This window comes from Abrus precatorius, unplaced genomic scaffold, assembly GCF_003935025.1.
Source record: "Abrus precatorius isolate BTA unplaced genomic scaffold, Abrus_2018 Scaffold2, whole genome shotgun sequence".
In the NCBI taxonomy this organism is placed as follows: domain Eukaryota; kingdom Viridiplantae; phylum Streptophyta; class Magnoliopsida; order Fabales; family Fabaceae; genus Abrus; species Abrus precatorius.
Window position 1 is genome coordinate 27,524,108 of NW_020874362.1, and position 25,048 is coordinate 27,549,155.

Here is a 25,048-nt window from a genome sequence, read left to right on the forward strand (position 1 = left end):
TTAAATATTATTTAAGATAACCTTTTACAAGTTAGTTTTTAAAAATTATAAACTTTTTATTTATTTATCAAGCAACTTTATTAATTTATTGACTTAGAAAATAAATTATAAAATTTTAAATTTATTGATCACACTCTTAATATATTTAAAAATATTTATTTAATATTATAATTTTTTAATACCTAAATTGATATTAAATATATTTTTCAAATACTAAACATTTTGCACATTTCAAAGTAATTTATAATAGTTTGAGTTAAAATGAATGTTTGGTTTAAAAATAAAATAAACTCTGAAATACAAGCTACTCTTTTTTATGTCCAGCAGATCCACATTAAATAAAAAACATGCACAGAATTATATTTCTTCAGGTAAAAAAATTAAGATAATATTAATTGTTATCTTTCACATATACCGTTTATCTGTATATAAAACATTGCAAGAAAGAATGCAGTTATAGCATTAAATATTATAATTAAAAAATATTATTTATTAATTTCTTAGCATATACCTTTAAACATATAATAAAAAATTTATACTTTGAGTTGTTTATGAGTCAAAATGAGACTCATTGATAAAAGATAAATTTAGAAGTTGAACAATTAATTTAAAAGTATATTAAATTTCAATATATATAATTGTAAATTCCATTTTCTTTAAATAAATAAAAAAGAATAAAGATTAAATATTATAATAGATTTGTTTCAAATGAATGAAAATTAAAATTTTCAATCATTTGATTGCATTATTACCAATTTATTTTTTTCTTATTTCATAATTTTCCCTATTTTTTTTATCAATTTTATTATGTTACCACATTATATTTTCCATTTAAACCACCAAAGCGTATTTGTAGAAATTTATCAATAAATTTAATATGATAATAGTGTAAGTTTTTTTAAGGTAATTATTACATAAATTGATATTTTTAATTATATAAAATTAATAATTTAATAATAGTATTTTCTTTTGTAAAATTTTAATATTTTAATTAAATTTATTTGTTAATGTGTTCTTTAGGTCACATGAGGAATAAACATAACATATAATAATATTTATATTAAATAAAAGATATATATTTTTTTTTTCAAAAAGTATGAAACGCGTTTTTATTTAATCAATTCTATTAAAATTCATTAACTTGTATTTTATATTGCAAGTTATTATTTTCTTAAGCATATAAATGTTTTGACACTGTGTATGCAGTGCCGTTAACAACTCGGGTGTAAAAGGCAATATTAAGTATTTTTAAAATAATAATTATGACTTTCATTTAAAATAATCTATATTATATTTCATATGTCATTAGCACGTGAGTTGGGAATACAAGAAAAATATTTTTTAAAATGTATTTATAGACAAAATAAATAATTTGTAATGTTGAAAACAAACTTCTACACACAAAAAAGTAAACATTTTCAAACACATTTTGATAAAAAAATATATATATTTAATGAAATCTTAATATTTATTGTAATTAACTTTTTAATTAATAAAATAATTATAAATTATAATTAAAATATATGAACATTTTAAAAAAATATATTAATATTAATATTTATTTAACATACTGCAAAACTAAATTAATAACTTCCTATACTAAAAAAGTTTACCAACAATTTGATTAATTAATTTAATATTTAATAAAAATATTAAATAGTATAAATATTTAAAATTTAAATTTAATGTTAAAGAATTACAATCTCTATATAACATCACAATATGTTGTAAAATTTAATGTATTAATAATATTAAATAATATAATTTTGTAATAAATTTAATATTTATTACTTTCTTATTGTGTATTCTTAGAGATGTGTTTAAAAACTCGATTTTTGAAAAAAATGGATTTATTACACTCAATATGTTTAATATTTTTATTATGTTTCTTTGAAAAAAAAATAGTCAAATTTTTTAAGTAATAGTTATACCATAATTGTAAACTATAATTTTATTATTTAAATATTTTTTAAACTTATTTATTACATAATTTTTTAAAATAGGTATAGTAAATTTGTTCATAACTTTTTAATAAAAACAAGGTAAGTAAAGATATTTCTTAATTCCTGTGCTAAAATATTAAATGAGTATTTTTAAAACAGAAAGAATAATAAATATGTTTTGACTTAAATATCATTATTTTTATAAACTTAATTTTAATCTTAAAATATTATTAATAAAAATTATGATTTCTTAAAAATATTATATAAATATAAATATTAATCAAAAAGTGTAATATTAAAGAAGGAATATTTTTTGATATATATATATATAGATAAAAAATATTAAATGAATTAATAATATTAAAATATAAAATATTTAATAAAATTGTATAATTTATTAAAGTTTTTGTATGTATCTCTAAAGATATATTGAAAATTTTATTTATGCAAAAATTTATTGCACTTTATAAATTTAATATAATAAATATTATATTTTGAATAAAAATATTATTTTTATATTTAAATTTGATTTTGAAAGATGATGTTAATAAAATTAATAGTTTAAAAAATATTATATAAATATTGGGTAAAAAGTGTAATATTAAAGAAGGGGGTATTATGTGGATAAAACACAGGAGTGATGTGGAAAGAGACAAAAAATGACTTGGCAATTGCAGGGTTAGTTTTGGTACTCCACAAAACGAACACACTCTTCTTCGCCTTCTTCAAGGTAACCGACCTTCCTTTACATCAGACTCTGTCTCCTACCTCATGTCCCTTCCTTCCCTTCCTTAACCCAATTCCCAATTGCTTCTCCAAACCCCAATTCCCCATTTCCATTCTCATTATTTTCCTCTTTGATTTTCCGTTCCAGTGCATGCACACCCTCGCAAAGTCACAAACTTTTATGATTTCTAAGCTCTGTGTCTGAAATTTCAGGGGCTTCATCGGTTTACTTGGTACTTGCAGCTCTATGGCGAATGGTGCGGATTCAGAGGAGTTTGTTGTGCTTTCTAGGGTACGGACGGGTCTGAAGAGGGAATTTGCCTTCGCCATAAAGGCTCAATCGGAGATTTGCGGTTCTCTCGGTAGAACCCGGTCCAGCCAGACCCGAAATGCAGTTCAGCTTCTTAACCGTTCAGTTGGCAAGAAATTCAAGAAGAACGATTCATTGGAGTCAACGAATGATGATCCCACTGGTTTAGTGAAAATCAAGGATGATGTTGGTGATGTTTTGAGCGAAGAGGAGGCAAAGAGTGACGTGGTGGACCTTGAGGAACCTAAGAGTGAAGTCGAGGCGCACAATGGCAGTGTTATTTCTGGTGAAGGTGAATTCTTGGAGGAGGTGAAGGAAAAGGTGGTGGATGAGATGGCACAACCTGTTTGTGAGATTGAGGTTAAAGAGGGAGAGGATTGTACTCATAAGTATGGTGGTGAATGCAAGGTGAAGCCTTTGAGGAGGTTTACACGATCAACGTTGAGGAAGACACTAGATGATGATGGTAACAGGGTGATGAATGATGTGGGTAATGTTGCTGAGTTTGATGGCGATGTTAAGAAGGAAGGTGAGGGTGGTCCTTCTACTCCAATGAATTTGTCTAAGGCTTGTGTTAGGAAGAAGTTTCCTTTGAAACTGAAAGATCTTCTAAGCTCTGGGATTCTTGAGGGGTTACCGGTGAATTATGTTCGCAGCTTGAAGGTATAACTTTGTTTACTTGTTATAGTTCTTGAGTTTTGCAATATGAGAATTATTATTGGAAGTTTGAGTGTCTAATTTGATTAAGAATTTTGTAGGTACGAACTCCTGGACTTCGTGGACTGATTTCAGGCAATGGGATTGTGTGCTATTGTGATATTTGTAATGGGGTTGAGGTAAGTAAATGAAGATGCATTTTGAGTTTTTGTGATTAGTGTCATCTAAAATCTCATGGCTTATTTTTTTGTTAATCGGTGAATGTAGGTTGTCACACCCACTATTTTTGAGTTGCATGCTGGTAGTTCAAATAAGCGCCCCCCAGAGTATATTTATCTTGAGAGTGGGTCTACACTCCGTGATATCATGAATACATGTTTGTACATTCCATTGGACACTTTGGAGGAAGCTATCCAAAAAGTCCTTGGGGACTTCACAATGAAGAAATCTAAATTTTGTGTGAACTGCAAAGGTTTGAATTTCTAGCGATTTATTTTCAACCCTCTGTTGATGTGTTTTCCTGTTTATTCTAGATAGTTTAATAAATAAAATTGAATTGTCTGTTGTACTTTTGAAGATGTTAATGTCGTGTCAAGACTATTTTGCAATTCATGCGTGGGGAAGAAGGACTGTCAGCCCAGACCCACTCAAACAATTGAGAATAGTTGTGTTTCACTAGCAGTTCAATCCAGGTATATTTATTTTGTTATCATAATTACTGCATCATGGTATTTTGTCAAAATTTAAGAAAGCTTGTGCCTCATAAGACTCTGAACATTTGTTTTATGGGACAATCATTTTGACATCTTAATATTCTAAAGGTGTCATGATATTTAATGTTTACCATATGGTGTTGCCATACATTAATGATAAGCTGATGAAGTAATACTGTAGACCTTGGTAATAATAGTACACTTATGCTGGAATTCAAAGTGCATCTTATCCCCTAATGTTAAAAGAAAATATAGCATAGAATATTCATTATAATATGTATTAGTTTCTACCCTTATAGGTTGGCAAGTTGTTTGACTCTGCTACAACGACAATTTATTTTCACACTTATAGACATGTTTCCATGCATAGTGAACATAATGCAATCTTGGATTTAAGTGTGCATGAATAGCATGGTTAAAGTTGATGTGGTTTGCATTTCATTTGAGCTGTGATAATATAACATCCATCTTTTTACCATTTCAGATCACCTGAACCAGTTATACCTCCAAAGTCATTAAACAATGGAATGAAACACAACAACTCTCATGATAAGAATCAGGGAAGACTAACTAGGAAGTAAGTGTGTTTCTGAACTTGTACATATCTAAAATATTTCATTCATATTTATTAGCATCTTATGTTGTGGCCATACTAGAGATTTAACTTCCTTCTACGTGTTTTTAAATTTTATAGGGATTTACGCTTGCATAAGTTGGTCTTTGATGAAGATGTGTTGCCTAATGGAACTGAAGTAGCATACTATGCTCGTGGAAAGGTTGCCTTGATAGTGACTCATTCCTGTATACCTTTTTATTTTTTCCAATTTTGCACTTTACTGAATGTTTTTTGGCTGTGTGGACAGCAACTGTTGGTCGGTCACAAAAAGGGATTTAGAATTGTTTGTAGCTGTTGTAACTGCAAGGTACTTTTCCTTATGATTTATTGTATGTCCCAACTATTTGCTTCAACTTGAATTTCTTTTTTTCTTAAATATATCAAACTTTGATGAACAGGTTAGTCCTTCTCAATTCGAAGCTCATGCTGGTTGGGCATCACGACGGAAGCCGTGAGTTTTTTAACCTATATTACTGGGTGTTGGTAACTTGTTATATGCAACAAGCTTTGCAATGAAAGGAATATTATATATTGAATTTGGCTGTCTTTATTTTTATTTTCTTGCTTTTTTCTTCTAATTTCCATTGTTTTTGTGAAAAGTCACCCAAGAATTGTGGTATGGTGTTATGGGAATAGACCATTGTTTCCTTTCTTATTTAACATTTTTCTACTACAGTTACCTGCACATATACACATCTACTGGAGTCTCGCTACATGAGTTGTCTATCTTGGCATCAATAGGCCGAAGGTTTTCTACCAATGATAATGATGACCTCTGCAGTATATGTCATGATGGAGGGGATCTTTTGTGTTGCGATGGATGTCCAAGAACTTTTCACATAGGTGAAGTCTTGCTTTTATATTTTAAGTAATTAGTCTTTCTTTTAATTGATATAACTAGTCATGTTTTATGTTGTAGTTTGGTACTTTGGTTGAGAGTTTGGATAACAAGTTCTAATCTTTGCCCATAACAGATTGTGTTCCTCTTCCATGTATACCAAATGGTATCTGGTATTGTAAATATTGTCAGAACTTGTTTCAGAAAGACAAATATGTGGAGCGTAATGCAAATGCTTTGGCAGCTGGAAGGATTGCAGGCATTGATCCTTTAGAACAGATAAATCAAAGATGCATTCGTATTGTCAAAACTCAGGAGCTTGAGTATGGTGGATGTGTACTATGTCGGTAATATGCTGTGTCATTTTTTAGTGAATTATTATGGAGTGAATTTAAATGTAACTTATTTTATCTTTTTTCCCAGTGGATTTGTTGTAAGCGATCAACAAGTAAAAATTTGAGTAGTATAACAAATATTTATTCCTAGGGCTCGCTTCTATTTTTCTCTTCTTTGGTACAAGTTTTTTTAGATTAGCCTCCTGTAATATACTTCATTTAATGTTTCAGAGGCCAAGATTTTAGCAAAAGCTTTGGTCCTCGGACAGTAATTATTTGTGATCAGGTGTTGCTTCATGTGAAGAATTGATTATCGTGCCTTAATAAATTTGTTTTAATTCCTATATACTATTTGAATCATTGATTAAATTATTGATTGTTGTGTTCTTGCAGTGTGAAAGGGAATACCATGTTGGGTGTTTGAGAGATCATAATATGCAGAACCTAGTGGTAAAATACATATATATTTTTTTTTCCGTTTTTGAATTTATTTATTTATTTCATCAATACATACAATTGTTGGGGAATTTTGTTTTTACCAGGAATTACCTGAAGGGAAATGGTTTTGCTGTTCAGATTGTGATCAAATTCATACAGCTCTAGTGAATTTAGTGGCCCGTGGTGAAGAGAATCTTCCAGATAGCCTCAGAAGTTTGATTAGAAAGAAATTTGAAGAACAAGGTTTAGAAACTAGTGTTGGTCTTGATATAAAATGGAGGGTACTAAACTGGAAATTGGTTGCTTCTCATGAGGCTAGGCAATTACTTTCGAAGGCTGTCGCTATCTTCCACGTGAGTTTATTATGGTTTGTGTTATTTTGGTTATTATTATTTTTTCAGTTACACTACTCTTAGTATGAGACTAAGAACTAGTTGACTTTTACATGCTTGTTTTAGCTTTAGTGATTTGAACCAATGGCTTCAGTGATTTTATTCATAACTAGAATCTGTGTTTTTTTAGGAGCGATTTGATCCAATAGTTGATTCTAATTCAGGCCTTGATTACATTCCAACAATGCTTTTCGGGTAAGCAAAATTTGCCTTTTTTGTACTATTGACTTTCTTTTTGACATTTCCAGACATATGATGCAATTTACTTTTTGTTGGTTAAATTTCTACAGAAGGGACATCAAAGATCAAGATTTTGGTGGAATTTACTGTGCAGTGCTAACTGTGAAGTAAGGCTTAGGGTGAAATATTTCTTGTTAAATGCATATTTTTAAGATACTGATTTTGGTGTGTATTTTATGTTTTTGTAGTCAAGTGGTTGTATCTGCAGGAATATTTCGTGTGTTTGGATCTGAAGTGGCAGAGCTTCCCTTAGTGGCAACTGTTACTGATTGCCAAGGACAGGTTGTTTAATTTACTTCAGCAATGAATATATCATTATTCCTAGTGTTTTTTAGTTTGAGAAATTATTAAAAAGTCAATATTGTGTGAAGTATTCTTAATAAAAATGTATGATCTTGTTTCAGGGTTATTTCCGGTTCCTATTTTCTTGCATTGAGGATCTGCTTGGATCTTTAAAAGTTAGAAACTTTGTCCTACCCGCTGCTGATAAAGCTGAATCAATATGGATTAACAAATTTGGGTTTTCCAAGCTAGACCAAGATGAGGTCTGTAACTTTTTTTTTTTTTTTTATGTTTGCTTTTGTTTCCATGTTTACTTATCTTTAATCTCACTATCATTCATCGTTCACGTTACAGATTAACAATTATCGGAGTTATTACCACATGATGGTATTTCAAGGGACCTCGTTACTAAAAAAGCCAATTCCTGCACTCTAAAGTACTTTTCACATTCATGTATGAAAAGTTTTGGGGAACCTCTCATCTGGAAATGTTTTTTTGGCTTGTTTTGCTTATTGCAAAGCAGAACCCTGTTCTATGTACAGGATCTATATTTTGGTGTAGAAAAGGAAAATCATTCGCTCTTGTTATATTTTTTGCAGTTTAATTATGATAATAGGACATGAGATTTTTGAGAAAAGCAAAATTTGATGTCAATTTCATTAATTACTTGTAAAAGTGGTTTTCATCGCGTTCCATCCCATATGTTTATTTATGCAGTAGTTACTAAGTTATCTTCCTACCCGTTAACCAGCTCCAAAATTTTAACTTTACTATTGTTTGTTCTTAAGTTCTTCTTCTTCCTCTCCCTTATAACTCGAGTTTATATAACAAACTAATAATATTTTGAGTTTAATGTAATATTTGTATTGTCGATCAAGTAAAATTCATAACAGAAATAAGAACGTTTTCATGGTTATTTTTTTATTTTTATCATTTCAAGTATATTTTGTACACTAAGTATTTTTAAATTTAAATTAAATTAAATTAGAATTTGATTTTTTTATATCAACCTTTAATTTTTGTATATAATTTGTGAATATTATTATTTTATTTAATATAATATACTATAACACTTATTGTTGAAGAATTTGTACTTGCATTAAGTAAAAATGTTATAATTAGTAAAGTCCTATATATATATATATATATATATATATATATATATATTAGATAAATAACTTATAATTGATGAATTCTGTAAAATTATAACAAGAAGAATGTCCACATTAAATCTTGATATTTAATTTATAAAAAAATAATTTTATAATTATTTATAACTCATGATAAAAAATTTAAAATATAATAACTACGCGTTACACAAATTACAAACTAACAAGTTACGCATAATACCTAAACATCATGAATGAAAATATGGGCTGGGCTATTGATTCAGCAACGTTCAAATTTTTGATTTAGCCTCACCGCCTCATAGAGTGTGTAGAAAATTCGATTGAGAAGCGGGAAAACCAAAATTTGAAATGGAAAAAAATCAAATCCTTAATAGCCGTTATTTTTATTTTAATTATTAAAATTTGAAATTGAATAAGGAAAAACATAAAAAAGATATCAGTATAAGGAATTTACGATTCCCTCCTTATTGTTCCCAAAACCAGTGTACGATATATTCCTTCTTTCTTCACTCTCTATTCCACTTCGCTTTCTCAATTCTCCCTTCTCTGGTAAGTAGCGATCGTTTCCCCCTTTTCTTTTCCGCTCAATTTTGATTCCATGTCGTTTCGCAGAAATCGACGGTCTTCTCAGAAACTGTTTGGTTTGCCTTTTCGCAGATTTTGAATCGACCAAATCACAAACCCTAGTTTTTGAGGATGGGCCAGATCCAGTATTCCGAGAAGTATTTTGACGATACTTATGAATATAGGTATAGGCACTATGCTAATTACTTCATATTCTCTGTGATTTAAATCACATGTCCTAGTTTTATGATTTTTTTAGTATGTTAATATTACTGTTATTTTGTTGTTCAGACATGTGGTTCTACCTCCTGAAGTCGCCAAATTGCTTCCCAAGAACCGGCTTCTCTCCGAAGTGCGTAATTACTTTCTTTTTACTTCCTTCAATTTCGTGCTTTGTGTGTAATTGATAGACGTTTATGATTTTCTCTCTCTTATGTAGAATCTGCTCTGTGAAAAGTGATAGAAATTCTAAGCACTGTTATTTCTTTTTCTGTAATTTTTGTATAAAAAGGCCTTTGGTGATATATCATTGGAGCTTTGGCCCAAGCTGGTGAAATTTATTAAGGATTGTTGGGAATGAGTGATGAAGTATGCTACACTATTTCGATAGGCGGAAGTTTTTTGAGGGGTTAATTGATAAGTGTAATGTATTCAATCAAGGAAAGGGGATATCGTATATAATTTATGTCAACTATTGTGAAGACGTTCAGTTCCAATGATTCTGCTTTTATCTTTTGTTTTGGGGTTCATATATAATTTGCATAAATTTGGGGGTTTTCTAATTGTGCATGTTTGATGAGTGATGCTGCTTTTTTTACAGAATGAGTGGCGGGCAATTGGGGTTCAGCAGAGCCGTGGTTGGGTACATTATGCAATTCATCGTCCTGAGCCACACATCATGCTTTTCAGGAGGCCTTTGAACTATCAGCAGCAGCAGGAAAACCAAGCCCAGCAAAGCATGCTTGTCAAATGAACACTTCTCCATTGAAATCTGAAAATGGAATACAATATTATATAGGTTTTTAATCTGTTCAAACGTGTATGTTGAGATCTAACTGTTGTGGAATTCTCTCTTGTGGAGAATTTTTATTTTTAATTGCCATTTGAATGTGTTCTGAACGGTGTGTTGGTGTACCTTCCGTGTACTCGTATGTTCAATGGGCTTTTAATAGTCATTTTCTGTTAGTTATTGTCCTTGAAGATTTCTGTGATTCTCATACATCAGTGATTTCGCGCTGCATTTGTTTGTGGGGAAGGTTTAACGTACCATGAATTATTGTCTTTGTAGCAAAAGGTTTAGTTAATTTTTATGAATATACATAACATAAAGAAATTTTCTTTCCGTTGAAGTCGAAAATTGGCATATCAAATTTTGAGGAAATACTAGGTTTTATGAGGATCTTAGCTAGATTGCTCACGTGTTTGTGCCACCCAAAAACGATGCCCAAGAAATAATCTCTTCTGTTTGTCAAATATTTCGTACGTGGATAAAATCCAAAAAGAAAAATAAAAAAATTGAATTCAATTAAAATACATTGAAAATATATATTTTTAGACCATAAATCAGTTTATTGCTTCAAGATTTGTTACTATTTTCAGGTGGAGATGGTAAAACAGGTTAATTTGTATTATTTTTTGTCCTGTCTTACATTAACTTTTAAAAACATGGGTTGAGACTTATTAATGTAAATATAATTTAAAATTGAGAGGTACAACTAGTTATCAAATCCTATCTTTAAGACTATGCAAAGTTATAAATTAAATGCATAATATTCTTAGATATAGCATGACAGTATTTTGTAATTAATAAAAAAATTAATGCATTAAATGTGTAAAGATTATTAGTTTGAGTTTTGTTTCTTTCCACGTAATAGTTCATGTAATCAGGAATTGAATCCATGCCGGCATCATTTCGAATAATTATTTTGCAAAAATAAGTTAGCTTTCGATTCTTGATATGCCTTTGAATAGTGGAAAAAGTTTGGTCAAAGTTTTTCAAGTATTTATTATGTTCTTCATTAAAAAATAAAGTTTTTTTTATAAGGTCTTGTTAATTAGTATTTTTATATGTATAAAAAACAAAAAAATTATTAAAAAATATGTTAAATACATTGTTATATTTTTAATTCCTTTGCATTCTTATTTTTTTAAAATTAGATAGCCATCCTTTTCTTAAGTTTTTAATGTTTGGCCACATGCTTACAAATTTACAATAATAACTTGGCTTCTTACACAGGGATTTTAAAAAAAACTCTTAGCCTATTTATTATTATAAAAAATTATATATATTATAATTATAATAAATAACTAAATTGCTTTACTGAAACTACACAATCTCGTATAATATAATAAATTTTTTCTAACCTATATAAAAGTTAATACATTAATAAAATTGAATATTACAATTTTTTAAATAAAATATTATTTTTTAATATGTATAATTTTGCACGAGATAAAAAAATAATACAATATAATATATGAATAAAACTCTTAGCCTATGTATTATTATAAAAAATTATATATATTATAATTATAATAAATAATAAATTACCAAATAGTTTTACTGAAACTACACAATCTCATATAATATAATAATTTTTTTAACCTATATAAAAGTTAATACATTAATAAAATTAAATATTATATTTTTTTAAATAAAATATTATTTTTTAATATGTATAATTTTGCATGAGTTAAAAAAATAATACAATATAATATACGAATAATCGTAGTATCAGGCCGGCCCGGCCCAAATTCTCTCATCTTGTTCTAGTGTGCCATTGCTCCTTGCATCTCCATTACTATCCTCTGATCTTCATTCTTCGCCAAACATTCACTGCAATTTAAAACTCCGATTGGCAAGTCAGGACCTGTTACCGGTTCCTAATTGGTGTTTCTACCAATTTCCAGAGATTAAAAATATATATACAAAATTGGTCCCAAATCTATGATTTTGTTCTTCAAATTCACACAAAAAATCATCTAGGGTTTTGAATTTGGGGCACTTGCATCCATGTCTCGAGCACGCAATCTAGTGGTTGCTGCAGGCTTAGTTGCTTTCGCTGGTGCGGGCATGGCATTTCCCTTCTACATGGCGTAAGAATTTTATTACCTTTTCCTCTCATTTCATCGTGCAACTTTAATTGTAACAATTTCATTTTGTTAATTTGAATTTCTTAGTTCATCAAGGAAACCTGTTATTGACCCAACAAAGCCACTCCCACCACAAGCAACATTTCGAGGGCCTTACATTAACACAGGATCACGTGATGTTGGTCCTGATCACCACACTTATCAGAAGAAATGAAACTCTTATTTGAGTTGACTCAGTTGGGTTAGATTAGCAAGCTCTTATGTATGTTTGTTGTTTGAAGAAAGGTTTTTAACCCCAATTTTGGTGGATCATGATTCTGAAGAACACGTGTTACAAGCATTGGAAGCAAACTAAGCAATAAGCAAGTGTTGTAGACTTGTAGTTATTTCTGTGAGAGGTTTACTTACACACTTTGTATGGTTTGACTTGCTTATTGATTTCAATACAAAGATTAATAATGTTGTTGATCATGTCACTTGTTGTATCTCTTTCATATGGACAAGGAGAACATTAGATTGCCTATCTTGACTTGTGGCCATGAAATTGCAAAAAATGAAAGATTTGTACAACTTAAACCTTTGGCAAGGATTAATTTGTAGTTGGGTTGCGTTTGCAAACTTGATTCTGTAAGGGGATGCCATTCCCTCAATGTGATTTTATTCACTAGAAAGTATTATTATAGTTGTTGCTTCTTGCAGAACTCAGGTTTGGGGATTTGTTTTTTGAACATTGCGATAATTTAATTGAGAAACAAATGCCTATTGAACGTTGTTTTGGCTTCCTCCGGTACAAATTCAAACACACTTCTAGTTGCTGCCAATGTTTTGATGGAAGATTGGCATACAGTTGCATTACTGTATCTACAGTTGAAATTGTATTCAGGTGACTGACTGCAGTTGTATGCTTATGCATTTTGGGCTTCCATATTCTATCTTTCTTGTGATGTTGGTCGCTTTGATTCCAATTATTCGTTCTTAGTTTTCATTATTTTCCTGTTGTTAAAACTGAATTCCTAGCTCTAGTTGAAAGTCCAATGGTGATGCCCGTGACATGGATTTTTAACTAAAGTTGTTGCCAAAAGTCCTCACCTTAACTATATCTCTTCTTAAATATATGATATTTAAAAGTTCAAACAGCGAAATATTTATCACACACCCTCAATTTTTTGAAGAACCTGTTCTTCACAATTCATTACCCCACACCATCTCGAAAACCCAACCCCCTCCTCCCCTCTCACCTCAAAAACTTCCTTTTACTGAATTGAGTCCTCTCATCTCAGGGTAGTCTCCATCATTGTCTCCTTAGGCCACTCCTTTAAACGAGCCTCTGTTGAAGTCTACAAAAACCTCCACTTTACTTAACTGTGATAGCACCACCCTCAATTTTTTAATCTCCAACCTAGCCTTAAAAGCTGCCATTATCTAACGATGCCAAACCACCCCTTGGTCCCACCGCATCTAACCTTTGAAGAGAACCTTGAATGAGCGCTAATATCTTTGAAGCCACACCGATTGATAACAAACATTTGTAGAAATCATAAAAAACAGGACGTATAAAGGGACAACTAGAAAACAACTGAACAACCTAAAACTACTAATGAACCAGTAGAAGAGCATAACATAAAAGGAAAGGAAAGGGGCACCAAGGAGGGCTTCACGAGTGGTGGCAATGGTTCAGGTTTGAGGGGTTGCTAAAGGAGGCTTGAAGTTATGAGGGTGGCTTTGTGTGGAGTAGGTTGAGTCCTTTTCATAACTGGAAACAAACTTTGGTCCGATAAATCATTTTCTCTATGGGCTAACTTGCCCCACACCGCGTGTAGAATTGTAGGCCTTCATTTTTAGACCCGCAAATGGTCCATAGGTTTGTTGGCTAGCCTATGAGCCAGCCCATGTACACTTTTTTTTTAAATTTTAATACGCTTTGTGGACAAAAAAAAAACCCTTTCATAAGTGGTAAAAAATATTAAGGCTCTTTTGCCTTTTGAATAGAAAAATTTAGGAGGGACAGTCACTCATTTCAAAGCAGCAAAATTCGTTTGTCTTAATCTACTCTATTAACCTTATATTTTAATAATGATGGTCTTTTAATGACCTAGAAGTGAATATATTTCTAAATTTAGTAATATCATCAACTTCACATAATTAATTAATGCTAAATAAACATTAAAAACTTGATAAAAAAAGTCATCTAGAGTCAGGCTCATTTTAAATAATTTAAATTTTGTAAAATTTGATTGTAATAAAAACATATTCAGTAAAATATTTATGTTTAAACACTTTCACCCTGGAAAAATGTGGACAGAATTAACATTTAGATAATTTTGATCAAATTCACTTTTCAATAATTAATATCTAAAATAAATTTAACATTTGTATCTCTTCAAACAGATGCATCACAAGTTGAGAGAGGTGAGACAAACGGCCAAACGTGCAGAGAACCATGGAGACTCAAAATTGAACACATGACACTCTAGTCATCCATCGTTTGAGTTCCCACTGTTTTTCCTCCAAAATCATCGTCTAGAAGCTCTCACGCTGTAGATTCTTGATACCACCAATACCAATTTGCCCCACGAGTCCTAAACGTATCTGTGTTACTTGGCAGCATCTCCATCAACCTAAGTTGTGGTTGTGGACGTCCATCGTTCCCTCAAACTCATCTTTCATCTCTCTTTTCTTTTTTCCTCAAGACAAAAAAAAGAAAAGAAAAAAACGATAGAAAAAACTCAAAAAGGGAAAATTGTCAACATAATTAAAGAGAAACATAACAGCAAACTTTGACAGAAAATTTTCATATTTTCACACCTATACTTTTTCGAAGAATTTCATGTTACTTCACCCTTTTATGTCTGTAAATTAACATTTAACACTGTAAAAACAAAACGACAAGACAGGAAAAAAAAAAGCAAAAGATCTTAGAATGACACTGTTGAACGGCATTTTGTCTGGAAACATGAAAGAACAGAGAGAAATATTTGAAACTTGCACGACTCAACAATCATGTTCCATTCGCTTATTACATCTCATCCGAACCTCTTTGTACAATTCTTCAAACATTAACACCTCAGAAAATTAAGTAATAAAGAAAGAATAACACCAGTGATGGCACTCCCACACTCCCTCTCTGCCTTAACAACCACAGTCACACTTTCATCACCGAGAAGCAAACCGCAGAAACTGAATCCCTTCTTCCCAAAGACCCAGTTTTTGGCCAAAAAAACGAGACCCAGAAGCAGAAGAAACGTTTCCCTAACCCCTGCACGCGTTGCTGCGCCACCAACAACAATTGAACCCGATCAATCATTCCCAGAAACCGAAAAGGAGGAAATTGAGGACGAATTTAATGATGAGAGTTCTTCATCGAAATTCTCTTGGAGGGATCATTGGTACCCAGTTTCTCTAATAGAAGATCTGAACCCTCGCTTGCCAACACCTTTTCAGCTTTTGGGTCGTGAAATCGTGCTCTGGTACGATAATTCCAATTCCCAATGGGTTGCTTTTGATGATAAATGCCCTCATCGTCTTGCCCCTTTATCTGTAAGTGTAAAACTCTCTCTTCTCCTGTTTTTGTTACTTTTTTTTTTCCTGGAGATTGAATTGAAGTTAGAGGGTTTGATTTGTGATCAAAATTGGGCGTCGGGTTTTGCAGGAAGGAAGGATTGATGAAGATGGGAAATTGCAATGTTCTTATCATGGATGGTCTTTTGATGGGTGTGGAACTTGTGTTAAGATTCCTCAGGCTTTGCCTGAAGGCCCTGAGGCACGTGCTGTTGGATCTCCTAAAGCGTGTGTCACTAGGTTCCCCACTATGGTGTCTCAGGGGTTGCTCTTTGTTTGGCCTGATGAGAATGGTTGGGAGAAAGCAAAAGCATCCAAACCTCCAACGTAATTGATTGATTTGATTTTGTCTTGTCTGATGAATGAATGAATGAATGATCTTAAAGTAATTGTAGTTGGGCCCCTTATAATGTTGTTTGGTGTTTAATTTATTGTTTTATTGACCTTGATGTGTTTGTTTAGGTTGCCTGATGACTATGACAAACCAGAGTTTGCCACGGTTAACATTCAGCGTGATCTGTTCTACGGATATGATACTCTCATGGAGAATGTCTCTGACCCTTCTCATATTGAGTTTGCTCATCACAAGGTATTAATAACAACTTTCAACTTGACTTTCGGGTGCAGGATATTTTATTTTCGTTTGGTTTGCTAGTTTATAATAATATTTTATTGGATTCTGTTGTAAGTGGAATTTGTTAAGGTATTAACTGATGCTGATGCAGTCCAAAAAGTTTTATCAGGGAGAAACTTTTGATTAGTTAATTCCATTTATTAGACATATCCACTTACTGAAAATGGTGATTAGCACATTTTAAAATTTGAGGGTAGGCTGGTAGGGTAACTGAGAAGCTTTCTTCATGGGTCACGTTTTGATTACACAGGATATAGAGAACCTTGATTCTCACGGCATGCTAGTGTTTCTAACATTCAATCTATTCTCTTGTGAACATTTTGTTAAAATGTTCAGCTGAATCTGGTTGGTCAATTATTTTCAAAGTGAAAGTCGGTGTATTAGGATCTTAAGCTTTTACCCGATGTTTAAAGTATTTGATTGTCTCTTAAGCTCATAGATGTGCTTTGTCTATTCATGGTCCATGTAATTCACTTGTTTCTTTATTCATATTCCTTATTAGTATGTATTATTAATTTAGACTCTACCGGGATAAGCAGTTGCAGTTGGCATTGTCTAGTATTGTTGGGGATTTTAGGGTTATCCATATCACTAACATGATCCACACTCCACAGGTTACAGGACGGAGAGACAGAGCCAAGCCTCTACCATTCAAGATGGATTCACGTGGTTCATGGGGCTTTTCTGGAGCTAATGAAGGGAATCCACGGATCAGTGCCAAATTTGTTGCACCATGTTATTATATGAACAAGTAAGCCAATGGCTTTTGTGTTGGAAGTAGATGTCATATGTATCTTTATTTTATTTCTCATGGGCATTATTTAATGCCAGTATTAATATCAAAGGAAATATATCTATGAATTCTGAATGTTCGTGACTAAAAAAATTGAATCCAAGTAAGAGAAAAATGTTAGCTTTCAAGTATCATGCATTAAGTGTTGAAAGAATCACATCACAAAAGCTAGTGCAATGCCTGGGTCATCACCCATGCCGCTTATATCAGTTGGTAAGAACTTTGAGAGAACTACTTAAATCCCGTACTTTACAATTGAATCCTAACATTCACCCTCACCCTCTAAAGAGCTGCTGGGAAAGTAATGTAGAAAATGTTTAACTTTATAATCAAACCTTAACATATCAGTTGCTGTTTAAGATGAGACATATCTTGCTAAAGTTCACTAGCTGTGTCTTCCCCATGTACTATTGTGAGGTTCTTGGAGAGGATTCTCAGATCAATTGTATGTCAATGTCAATTTAAGTAGGTACATCGATATATAGAGTAAATGCTGTTGCAGGCACATTCAACTCGTACTATCTTTGTAGGATGCTGTTTCCTTTTTTCTTTAGTTGCTACTGTAGCACAAAACACTTGACATTCCCTATTGCAGGATTGAGATTGATACCAAACTCCCAATAGTTGGTGACCAGAAATGGGTAGTATGGATATGTTCCTTCAACGTCCCCATGGCACCTGGTAAAACTCGCTCGATTGTTTGCAGTGCTCGAAACTTCTTCCAGTTCACAGTGCCAGGGCCTGCCTGGTGGCAAGTAAGATTTCTATGCTCATTGCTGTCTTCTAGAAGAATTTGTCTAGTTTGAAAAAGTATATATAAACCAAGAACATACATCGAAAGTATCTGTCTGTCCTGAAAAGGGTTCATGAAGAAGTTCTTTAAGATTTCCCTGACCTTCAACATCATTTACATGCTTCTGTTCCTGTATAAGTTGACATAAAATGTGGGTGTCGTATGTCAACTGAGATTCATGAGCATATTGTGGGAAAAATAGAGACACGGATTTAGTAAAAAAGTGACTTGGAATAATTTTATTTGTATGCGAGCGGTTGACAATGGTTGGATTTTGCATGGACATGGGACAGTTTTAGTAGCTATAACGAGGGTGAATGATTTTTGCAAGATTCCATACTTTATAAAACGTTTCTATTCTTAACTAAGTGTTAGAGATACAAATTTGGGTAAAGGGTAGAATAATAGCCTATGTAATTCCTTATACAAAATCAGCTATATTTAGTAACCATAACTGATGCAAGGGCTTTTGGCACGTCCAATAATTTGGATTGTCTTATCATTCTTTTTCTGACTTCTCTGTAGGTCTCTTCAAGTCAATTATTACTAGTATTCTCATATAACTACTGAGTAATCTCACTGCCTGCATTCAACTTTATGAATGTATTCATGCAAGCTTGGGTCTCACTTTTGGCTTATCCATGTTTCAGGTTGTTCCTAGGTGGTATGAGCATTGGACTTCAAACAAGGTATATGATGGAGACATGATTGTCCTTCAAGGTCAAGAGAAAATCTTTCTTTCAGAAACCAAGGAAGGCGGCGATATTAACAAACAATACACAAACATCACCTTCACACCAACACAGGCTGACCGCTTTGTCTTGGCATTTCGAAATTGGCTGAGGCGACACGGCAACGGCCAACCAGAATGGTTTGGTAATAGCAGCAACCAGCAGTTGCCATCAACAGTTTTATCAAAACGCGAGGTACAGTAACATGATCCAAACTTTTCATTTTGCACTCCCTCATTTAGAATAACACCCAACATTTTACATCATTTTTGTTTTTGCAGATGTTGGATAGATTTGAACAACACACACTCAAGTGTTCATCATGTAAAGCAGCTTATGAGGGATTCCAAACATGGCAGAAAATCTTGATAGGTGCAACAGTTGTGTTTTGTGCAACATCAGGGATTCCATCAGATACTCAGCTACGTGTAATTCTGGCAGGACTTGCAGTTGTCAGCGCGGCCATAGCTTTAAAATTGAACCAACTCCAAAAGAATTTTGTATTTGTGGATTACGTGCATGCAGAAATTGATTAAAATCATATCTCCAAAGGAATCACTGTTAGTTGTAAATAGAGTTGAAGACAAACACTTCATGCTTTAGGAGTGCAAAGGGTATATACAACAAAAGAAACTCTAGCTTATGTTATTGACTTCCAAGGTAGGTTGTGTGGATGATGTTATGTGTAATTTAAGTGTTAATAGTTAGGTGTATTGATGTATCACATGATTATTCCTTTTCTGATCAATTTTTATATTTTTCATGTTCACTTTCTTTTTTATATATTTTCCATTTTATTGTCCCTCTTCCTTTCAATTGCACTATCCATTGAATAATGATCCATTGACATACATTGAACAGGTGCTATATGGGTGAAAGGAAGAGAAATAGGAAAAGAAAAAGAAGAGAGAAAAAAAATGAGGCGTGATAAATAAAAAAAGATAGAAAATGAATATAAGAAAAGGTTACTGTGACAATATATAGCATAACATCTTTTACTTTGTCTTTTATTTTATCCATTTTTCCTTACCTCCCTTTTTTTTATCACTTTTAATTTACTGTCTCTTCTTTTTCTGACCTTTTTCTTTTTTTATATCCATTTTATGTCTTTTTTTTTTTCTATCAAAATAAGGTATCTAAGAATGATTATCCTTTTCTGAATATCACTGCAAAATGGCCCGTCACCCAAAAACCATGACAACACGCGAAAAAACAAAACAGATATTCTCAATTGGGCCAATAAAATTTGTTGGGTATCTACGTACTCGAATCAAATATGAACATGCTAAACAAGTTTTCAATTCATATAACGGGCTACTAAAATATGAGGTTACTACAGTTATTTATTTGATCGTCATTTTTCTTTCATTTTAAGCCTAAGAAAATTACACTTTCGGTAAATAATATCCAGTTGCACATATAATAGGTTAATAAATTATTAAATAAAATGAGTGAGATACAAAGATAAAAAAAAATTGGAGTGCATTGATGCACCTAAATTTGATACAACAATAATATAAATATATGGATTATCAATAAGCAAAATTAAACTAAACTACATTATATTAATTTTGAAAATAAAATTATATTATAGCACTGCTTTATTTGACTGTAAGATATTTTTTATTAATGAAATTATATTACATTCTTCCTCAATTATGTAAATTTTGAAAATTTGGAAATAAAATAATATTCACCCACCAAATATTAATTTTGTGAAAAAAAAAAAAAGAAATCTGCACATGCAATAATTATTTTTTATTAGTTTAATAGATTATGAATTTGGATCCTTTTTTATTATTGATCAATAAAATGTGATTTAATTAGAAAGAGAGATAATTTGATGGGTTAATTTAAATGCGAGAGAGAGAGAGAGAGAGAGAGCTTGGACTTTAAATTTAAAAATAAAAATAAATTATAAATTTTTTAATCTGATCCGATGCAACCTACTATTTATGTAGGCTGCTTTGTGTAGGTTTAGATTGCCTGCATTATTATTATTTTTATGTGTAAAACTAACTATATTTAAGTATTGCCTTATTGTATTTAAATGGTTGAAATTGGATGGATTGATGAGGCTTTTTCATTTGTTACTTGGATTGATACAATTAAATTTTAATATGTTTAATTTGGTATATATATATATATATATATATATATATATATATTCACTCTTATGATAAAAATATGGGCCTTAAAATAAATTATATATAAAAAAATATTATATAAGTTTGCATGCACAAGTCCACTTCTCAAATAAATTTGGGTTGAAACTTTTATTTTTGAAGGTTCAAGTTTAGCTTAATTCGTATAAATCTGTCAGTTATATTGAGTCGAATTAAGTCAGTAACACGAATTGTTAGTTCTATATTTTTTTATTAAATAAAGATTCATTATAATAAAATTAAAATCTATTAATCATATTTGATAAAAAAAAACGTGTCCTAATTTCTCCAGATTATTATTAGATCATATAGTTCGATAACAACAAAGGATTATCCATATATCTTTCAAATTAATAAGAAATGATATATCATTTACGTGTGTATATATCGTTTGAAGTGTAGTTATGCTAACACGGGTGCCGTTAAGTAATAGCAGATTCTATTATTATGAGAGTAAAATGAACAGATATTTCACAAAACATGAATAAATATTGATAAATTATGCAAAGTTTAGGAATAAAATATAAAATGTATAACTTATATACTCACAATCAAAGATATATAATTCAATAAACATCGAACATATATACAAAACTTTGCCTAACTTTATAAGTAACAAGAACGTAAAAATAAAATAAAATACATTGTGGGTTAGCATTTATTCCTTATGTACAATTGGTGACAATATCGTGTAATGCATGTGCTCTTATTAGAGCAAACATGAGACTCCGAGTAATCCAACTCACAAACTAATATGTAATGTACGTGCTCCTCAAACAACATTATTATTATTATTATTAGTCTTTTTTTCTACCTATGAAAAACATTATTTAGTCCTAAGCATATACAGTACTGATCACTATTCCCTTTCTAACATGCATTCTTACATAACACTGAGGTGAAAATAAGCGACATTCTACAGTATTATCACAATCTCTAGTACTTGGAAAAACACCCCCAAGAAACAATAATAAAAGAAAAGACTAACAAAGAAAAGATAATCCTATGAGATTGCTAAGGTGCAAATAAATTAATTTAACACACAATGTATTTTTTAATTAAATTTAAATTTTACTTTGATAAAGATTTACATTTAAAGTTGTTTCAAATTATCAAAGTAAACCATTAAATTTCATTAAAAAATAACACTACTAAAACCCTTACAAAACTTCACCTAAGTTTTTCCCATTATGATTTAAATTGATAACGCTCAGGAAGTGATACCCAGAACCATATATGCGAGGCCACAAACTAATCGAAGCCTACTTTATGCAGCGAAACCACAATTTCACACTTTCAAGCCTGCATACAGAAACAAATGCTGCACCTAAAATTATAAAATACGAACATATAAGTTAGTACAAGAAATCAAGAGATGAGAATAATAATTAATTTCCACTAATTTAGCATTTTTCATACACATATATTGTTATGTGAATGCACATAATCGATTACATGATAATATGGAGTATAGTACTAATGATATTAATTGAAGCTGGAAGAGCACCTCTTGATGATCAATAATCACCAAACACACGTCTCATTTTGAACTACCAGCAATATGCTGTTGTTCTGATTTCCCTGAAATAGCTGGTGTGTGTCCCACGAACAAAGCAACATGACCCATAAGCTTGTCTTTCCTAGAAAACGTAGTGCCACACGAGCACTGCCACTTGGGGTCCCCACAGTGCTTCTCATGTGTCCTCAAATCAGATAGCACCGAGAACTGTTTCTGGTTGCACCTCTTGCAAACATACATTTTGGGGCAATGGCTTCTCTTGTAGTGGTTTTTCATACAAACCATAGACTTCAAGGGTTGGAACCTTGCATGCTTTTGGTTCCACCTACACCCTTCATGAGGGCATGAATATTTCTTTGTACCAGTGCTCTCACCCAATAAGCTCCTTTTGTTTTTCATTGGGTTGCTCAAGGCTGCACTAGTTTTGTACTCATCCCCATGTGCTCTCATGTGCATCCTCAAATTGGCATCACGCTTAAATCCTTTGCCACAAACTTGGCAAAAATGTGTGTATTTTGCTAACAAATCCGCAGCATCCAATTCAATTATATCATTTTCATCCCCACGAGACATTAATTCTCCTCTACTATTAATGTTGGCTTCATCATCTCTAAGATTACAGTTACCACTACTGTTATTATTATTGTAACTTTCAGCAAACCAAGCTAGTGCCTCAGCCTCAGTATTGGAAAAGAAACCTTGCCCTTTAATAGTAATATCAGAACCTATGTTAATGTTACTAAGTACACCCTTATTATTGTCAAAGTTTGAGTGATGATGAGGTAACCTATCATGATCAATTTGTTGCTGCAGGTGCAATTCGTTAGTACTAGTAGTAGTACCTGGAGTAGTGGAGCCAAGAGCCATTTGTTGACAAATGAACCCCATTGAACTTGCAGCCACTATGATTTCTTGGATTGTGGAGTTCATGGTGGATATGGCCAGAGAAGTTGACTCGGGTAGGTTGTGTTCAGGGGTCATAAGAACACCAACCATGTTCTGGAGCTGACTAAGCTTGTCTTTGAGGAGTGAGAGATAGAAGAGGAGAGAACTTGGAGAGTGAGAAACTGAAACTGAGCCAGAACTTGCTTCAGTTGAAGGTGAAACCAAATATTCAGTCACAGGAAACATTTGCAACTCTTGAGAAGCATTTGAGAAGCTAGATGTGGCCTTGGGCATCGTTGTTGAAGTTTCTTAGTTCTTCCACTAAACCTAGCTAGTTTATAGTACCTATTTTATGGCTGCGGTTTAACTGTGACCAAGTTTTGTGGGAAGATTGGTTTTGACTTTGTTGGTTCATAAAAAGACAGGCATTGCACGCTGGGAGATGTAATGAGGAGTGTTTATTTATATAAAGTCTCATAAGCAAACAAATAAACGTCACATAAACATAATTATCTTTGTATTACGATACTATAAGAAAGATGTAAAATGCAAGTCAACTGGGAAGGTGTAACTTGAAACGCATCCCCACTTAATACCTCCCTTGCATGAACCCAATATCACATTTTGCAGAAGGGATAATCCAGTTTCGGTTACATCTTCATTGGACTGCGCCTTTAATTAACATATTTTTTAAGAAAATAAGTGTTTGAGGTTCCTTGTATATATATGTACACATGCCATGGTAAGTAAAATATATATATATATATTAGTCTGATGAATAATAGCAAAGAAAATTTATACTTATTAGTTTATATCTAACTAAAGATACCAAGAGAAGAGTAAAAAATATTAAATATGATCATATAACTGGGAAAAAATCAAAATAAAAAAGAAAGATAAAAAGTTATTATACAGATATATAAATATCATAGCTTAAAAAATAGAGAGATCAAAAAATTGAAAAATGAGTATAAAATTTGGGCTGTGTAAAGAATAAGGTTTTAAAATATTAAATTAACGCGCGCTGAATATTATAAGTTGGACTTAAGTCCTTTTGTTTATCTCTACTCTCTTTCTGTTAAATAAAGAAAATAATTATTTTTGTCATGTGTACTCTCAATTTTTTCTTATTTTTAATTTAACCACGATCTTTATGCTTATCTCTTCTACTCTTTGTGTAATTATTTTTTATTACAGTACTTATCATGTTTACTATGCGAATCATGCGATTGTATTCATAAAGTAAAATTATTTTTTAATGCAAGTTTAAGAATACGCTATAAAACACTAATAAATAATATTTTTTTGTTAAAAATTATAATCATTATTGCTATTAATGCATTAAATTTTATTATATTATGCAACTATTGATAAAACTTAATTATATAAAAAGTTATATTAGGAATTTTTAACACAAACTAAAGAAAACAATAATAAAATCACATAAATTACACAATACTTTTTTTTGTATCTCTCAATTATGTCATTATTTTAGTTTTTTTTTCCTTTTCTCCTTATCTCTCTTATTCATAGAGAAAGCTATATAAAATGTTATATAAATTAAATATCTCATTTATTTTTTTTTTGTTTCTATTTTTTCACTTAAAACATATGAAAATGTTAATTACAATTTTTAAGATTGAGTTTAAGTATATAATATCAATAATAAATTTTATTAAAAGATATTTATTAT

At 31.3% G+C, this 25,048-nt stretch overlaps 5 protein-coding genes across 5 annotated transcripts; 4 read left to right on the plus strand and 1 right to left on the minus strand.

Moving 5' to 3' along the window:
- The first annotated feature begins 2,916 nt into the window (after positions 1–2,916).
- On the plus strand, positions 2,917–7,925 carry LOC113859749. Its single transcript, XM_027492446.1, has 18 exons — positions 2,917–3,642; positions 3,738–3,815; positions 3,904–4,108; positions 4,214–4,328; positions 4,834–4,926; positions 5,044–5,125; positions 5,213–5,272; positions 5,364–5,416; positions 5,642–5,808; positions 5,940–6,150; positions 6,370–6,424; positions 6,532–6,588; positions 6,681–6,929; positions 7,099–7,163; positions 7,259–7,315; positions 7,397–7,490; positions 7,613–7,753; positions 7,845–7,925. The coding sequence occupies exons 1-18, from the start codon at positions 2,917–2,919 to the stop codon at positions 7,923–7,925; spliced, it is 2,589 nt and encodes an 862-aa protein (XP_027348247.1).
- Positions 7,926–9,086: 1,161 nt separating this feature from the next.
- On the plus strand, positions 9,087–10,429 carry LOC113859036 (cyclin-dependent kinases regulatory subunit 1). The gene is made up of 4 exons (XM_027491853.1): positions 9,087–9,169; positions 9,278–9,369; positions 9,476–9,536; positions 10,005–10,429. The coding sequence occupies exons 2-4, from the start codon at positions 9,317–9,319 to the stop codon at positions 10,155–10,157; spliced, it is 267 nt and encodes an 88-aa protein (XP_027347654.1). The 5' UTR covers positions 9,087–9,169; positions 9,278–9,316; the 3' UTR covers positions 10,158–10,429.
- A 1,511-nt stretch (positions 10,430–11,940) lies between these two features.
- Positions 11,941–12,744, plus strand: LOC113859257. Its single transcript, XM_027492069.1, has 2 exons — positions 11,941–12,280; positions 12,365–12,744. The coding sequence occupies exons 1-2, from the start codon at positions 12,198–12,200 to the stop codon at positions 12,489–12,491; spliced, it is 210 nt and encodes a 69-aa protein (XP_027347870.1). The 5' UTR covers positions 11,941–12,197; the 3' UTR covers positions 12,492–12,744.
- A 2,390-nt stretch (positions 12,745–15,134) lies between these two features.
- Positions 15,135–19,553, plus strand: LOC113857686 (pheophorbide a oxygenase, chloroplastic). The gene is made up of 7 exons (XM_027489809.1): positions 15,135–15,814; positions 15,927–16,162; positions 16,298–16,424; positions 17,084–17,220; positions 17,858–18,017; positions 18,706–18,981; positions 19,068–19,553. The coding sequence occupies exons 1-7, from the start codon at positions 15,380–15,382 to the stop codon at positions 19,320–19,322; spliced, it is 1,626 nt and encodes a 541-aa protein (XP_027345610.1). The 5' UTR covers positions 15,135–15,379; the 3' UTR covers positions 19,323–19,553.
- Positions 19,554–22,491: 2,938 nt separating this feature from the next.
- Positions 22,492–23,649, minus strand: LOC113859750 (protein SENSITIVE TO PROTON RHIZOTOXICITY 2-like). Its single transcript, XM_027492447.1, has one exon. It carries the CDS (start codon positions 23,647–23,649, stop codon positions 22,492–22,494), a length of 1,158 nt encoding a protein of 385 aa, XP_027348248.1.
- Between the last annotated feature and the right edge of the window lie 1,399 nt (positions 23,650–25,048).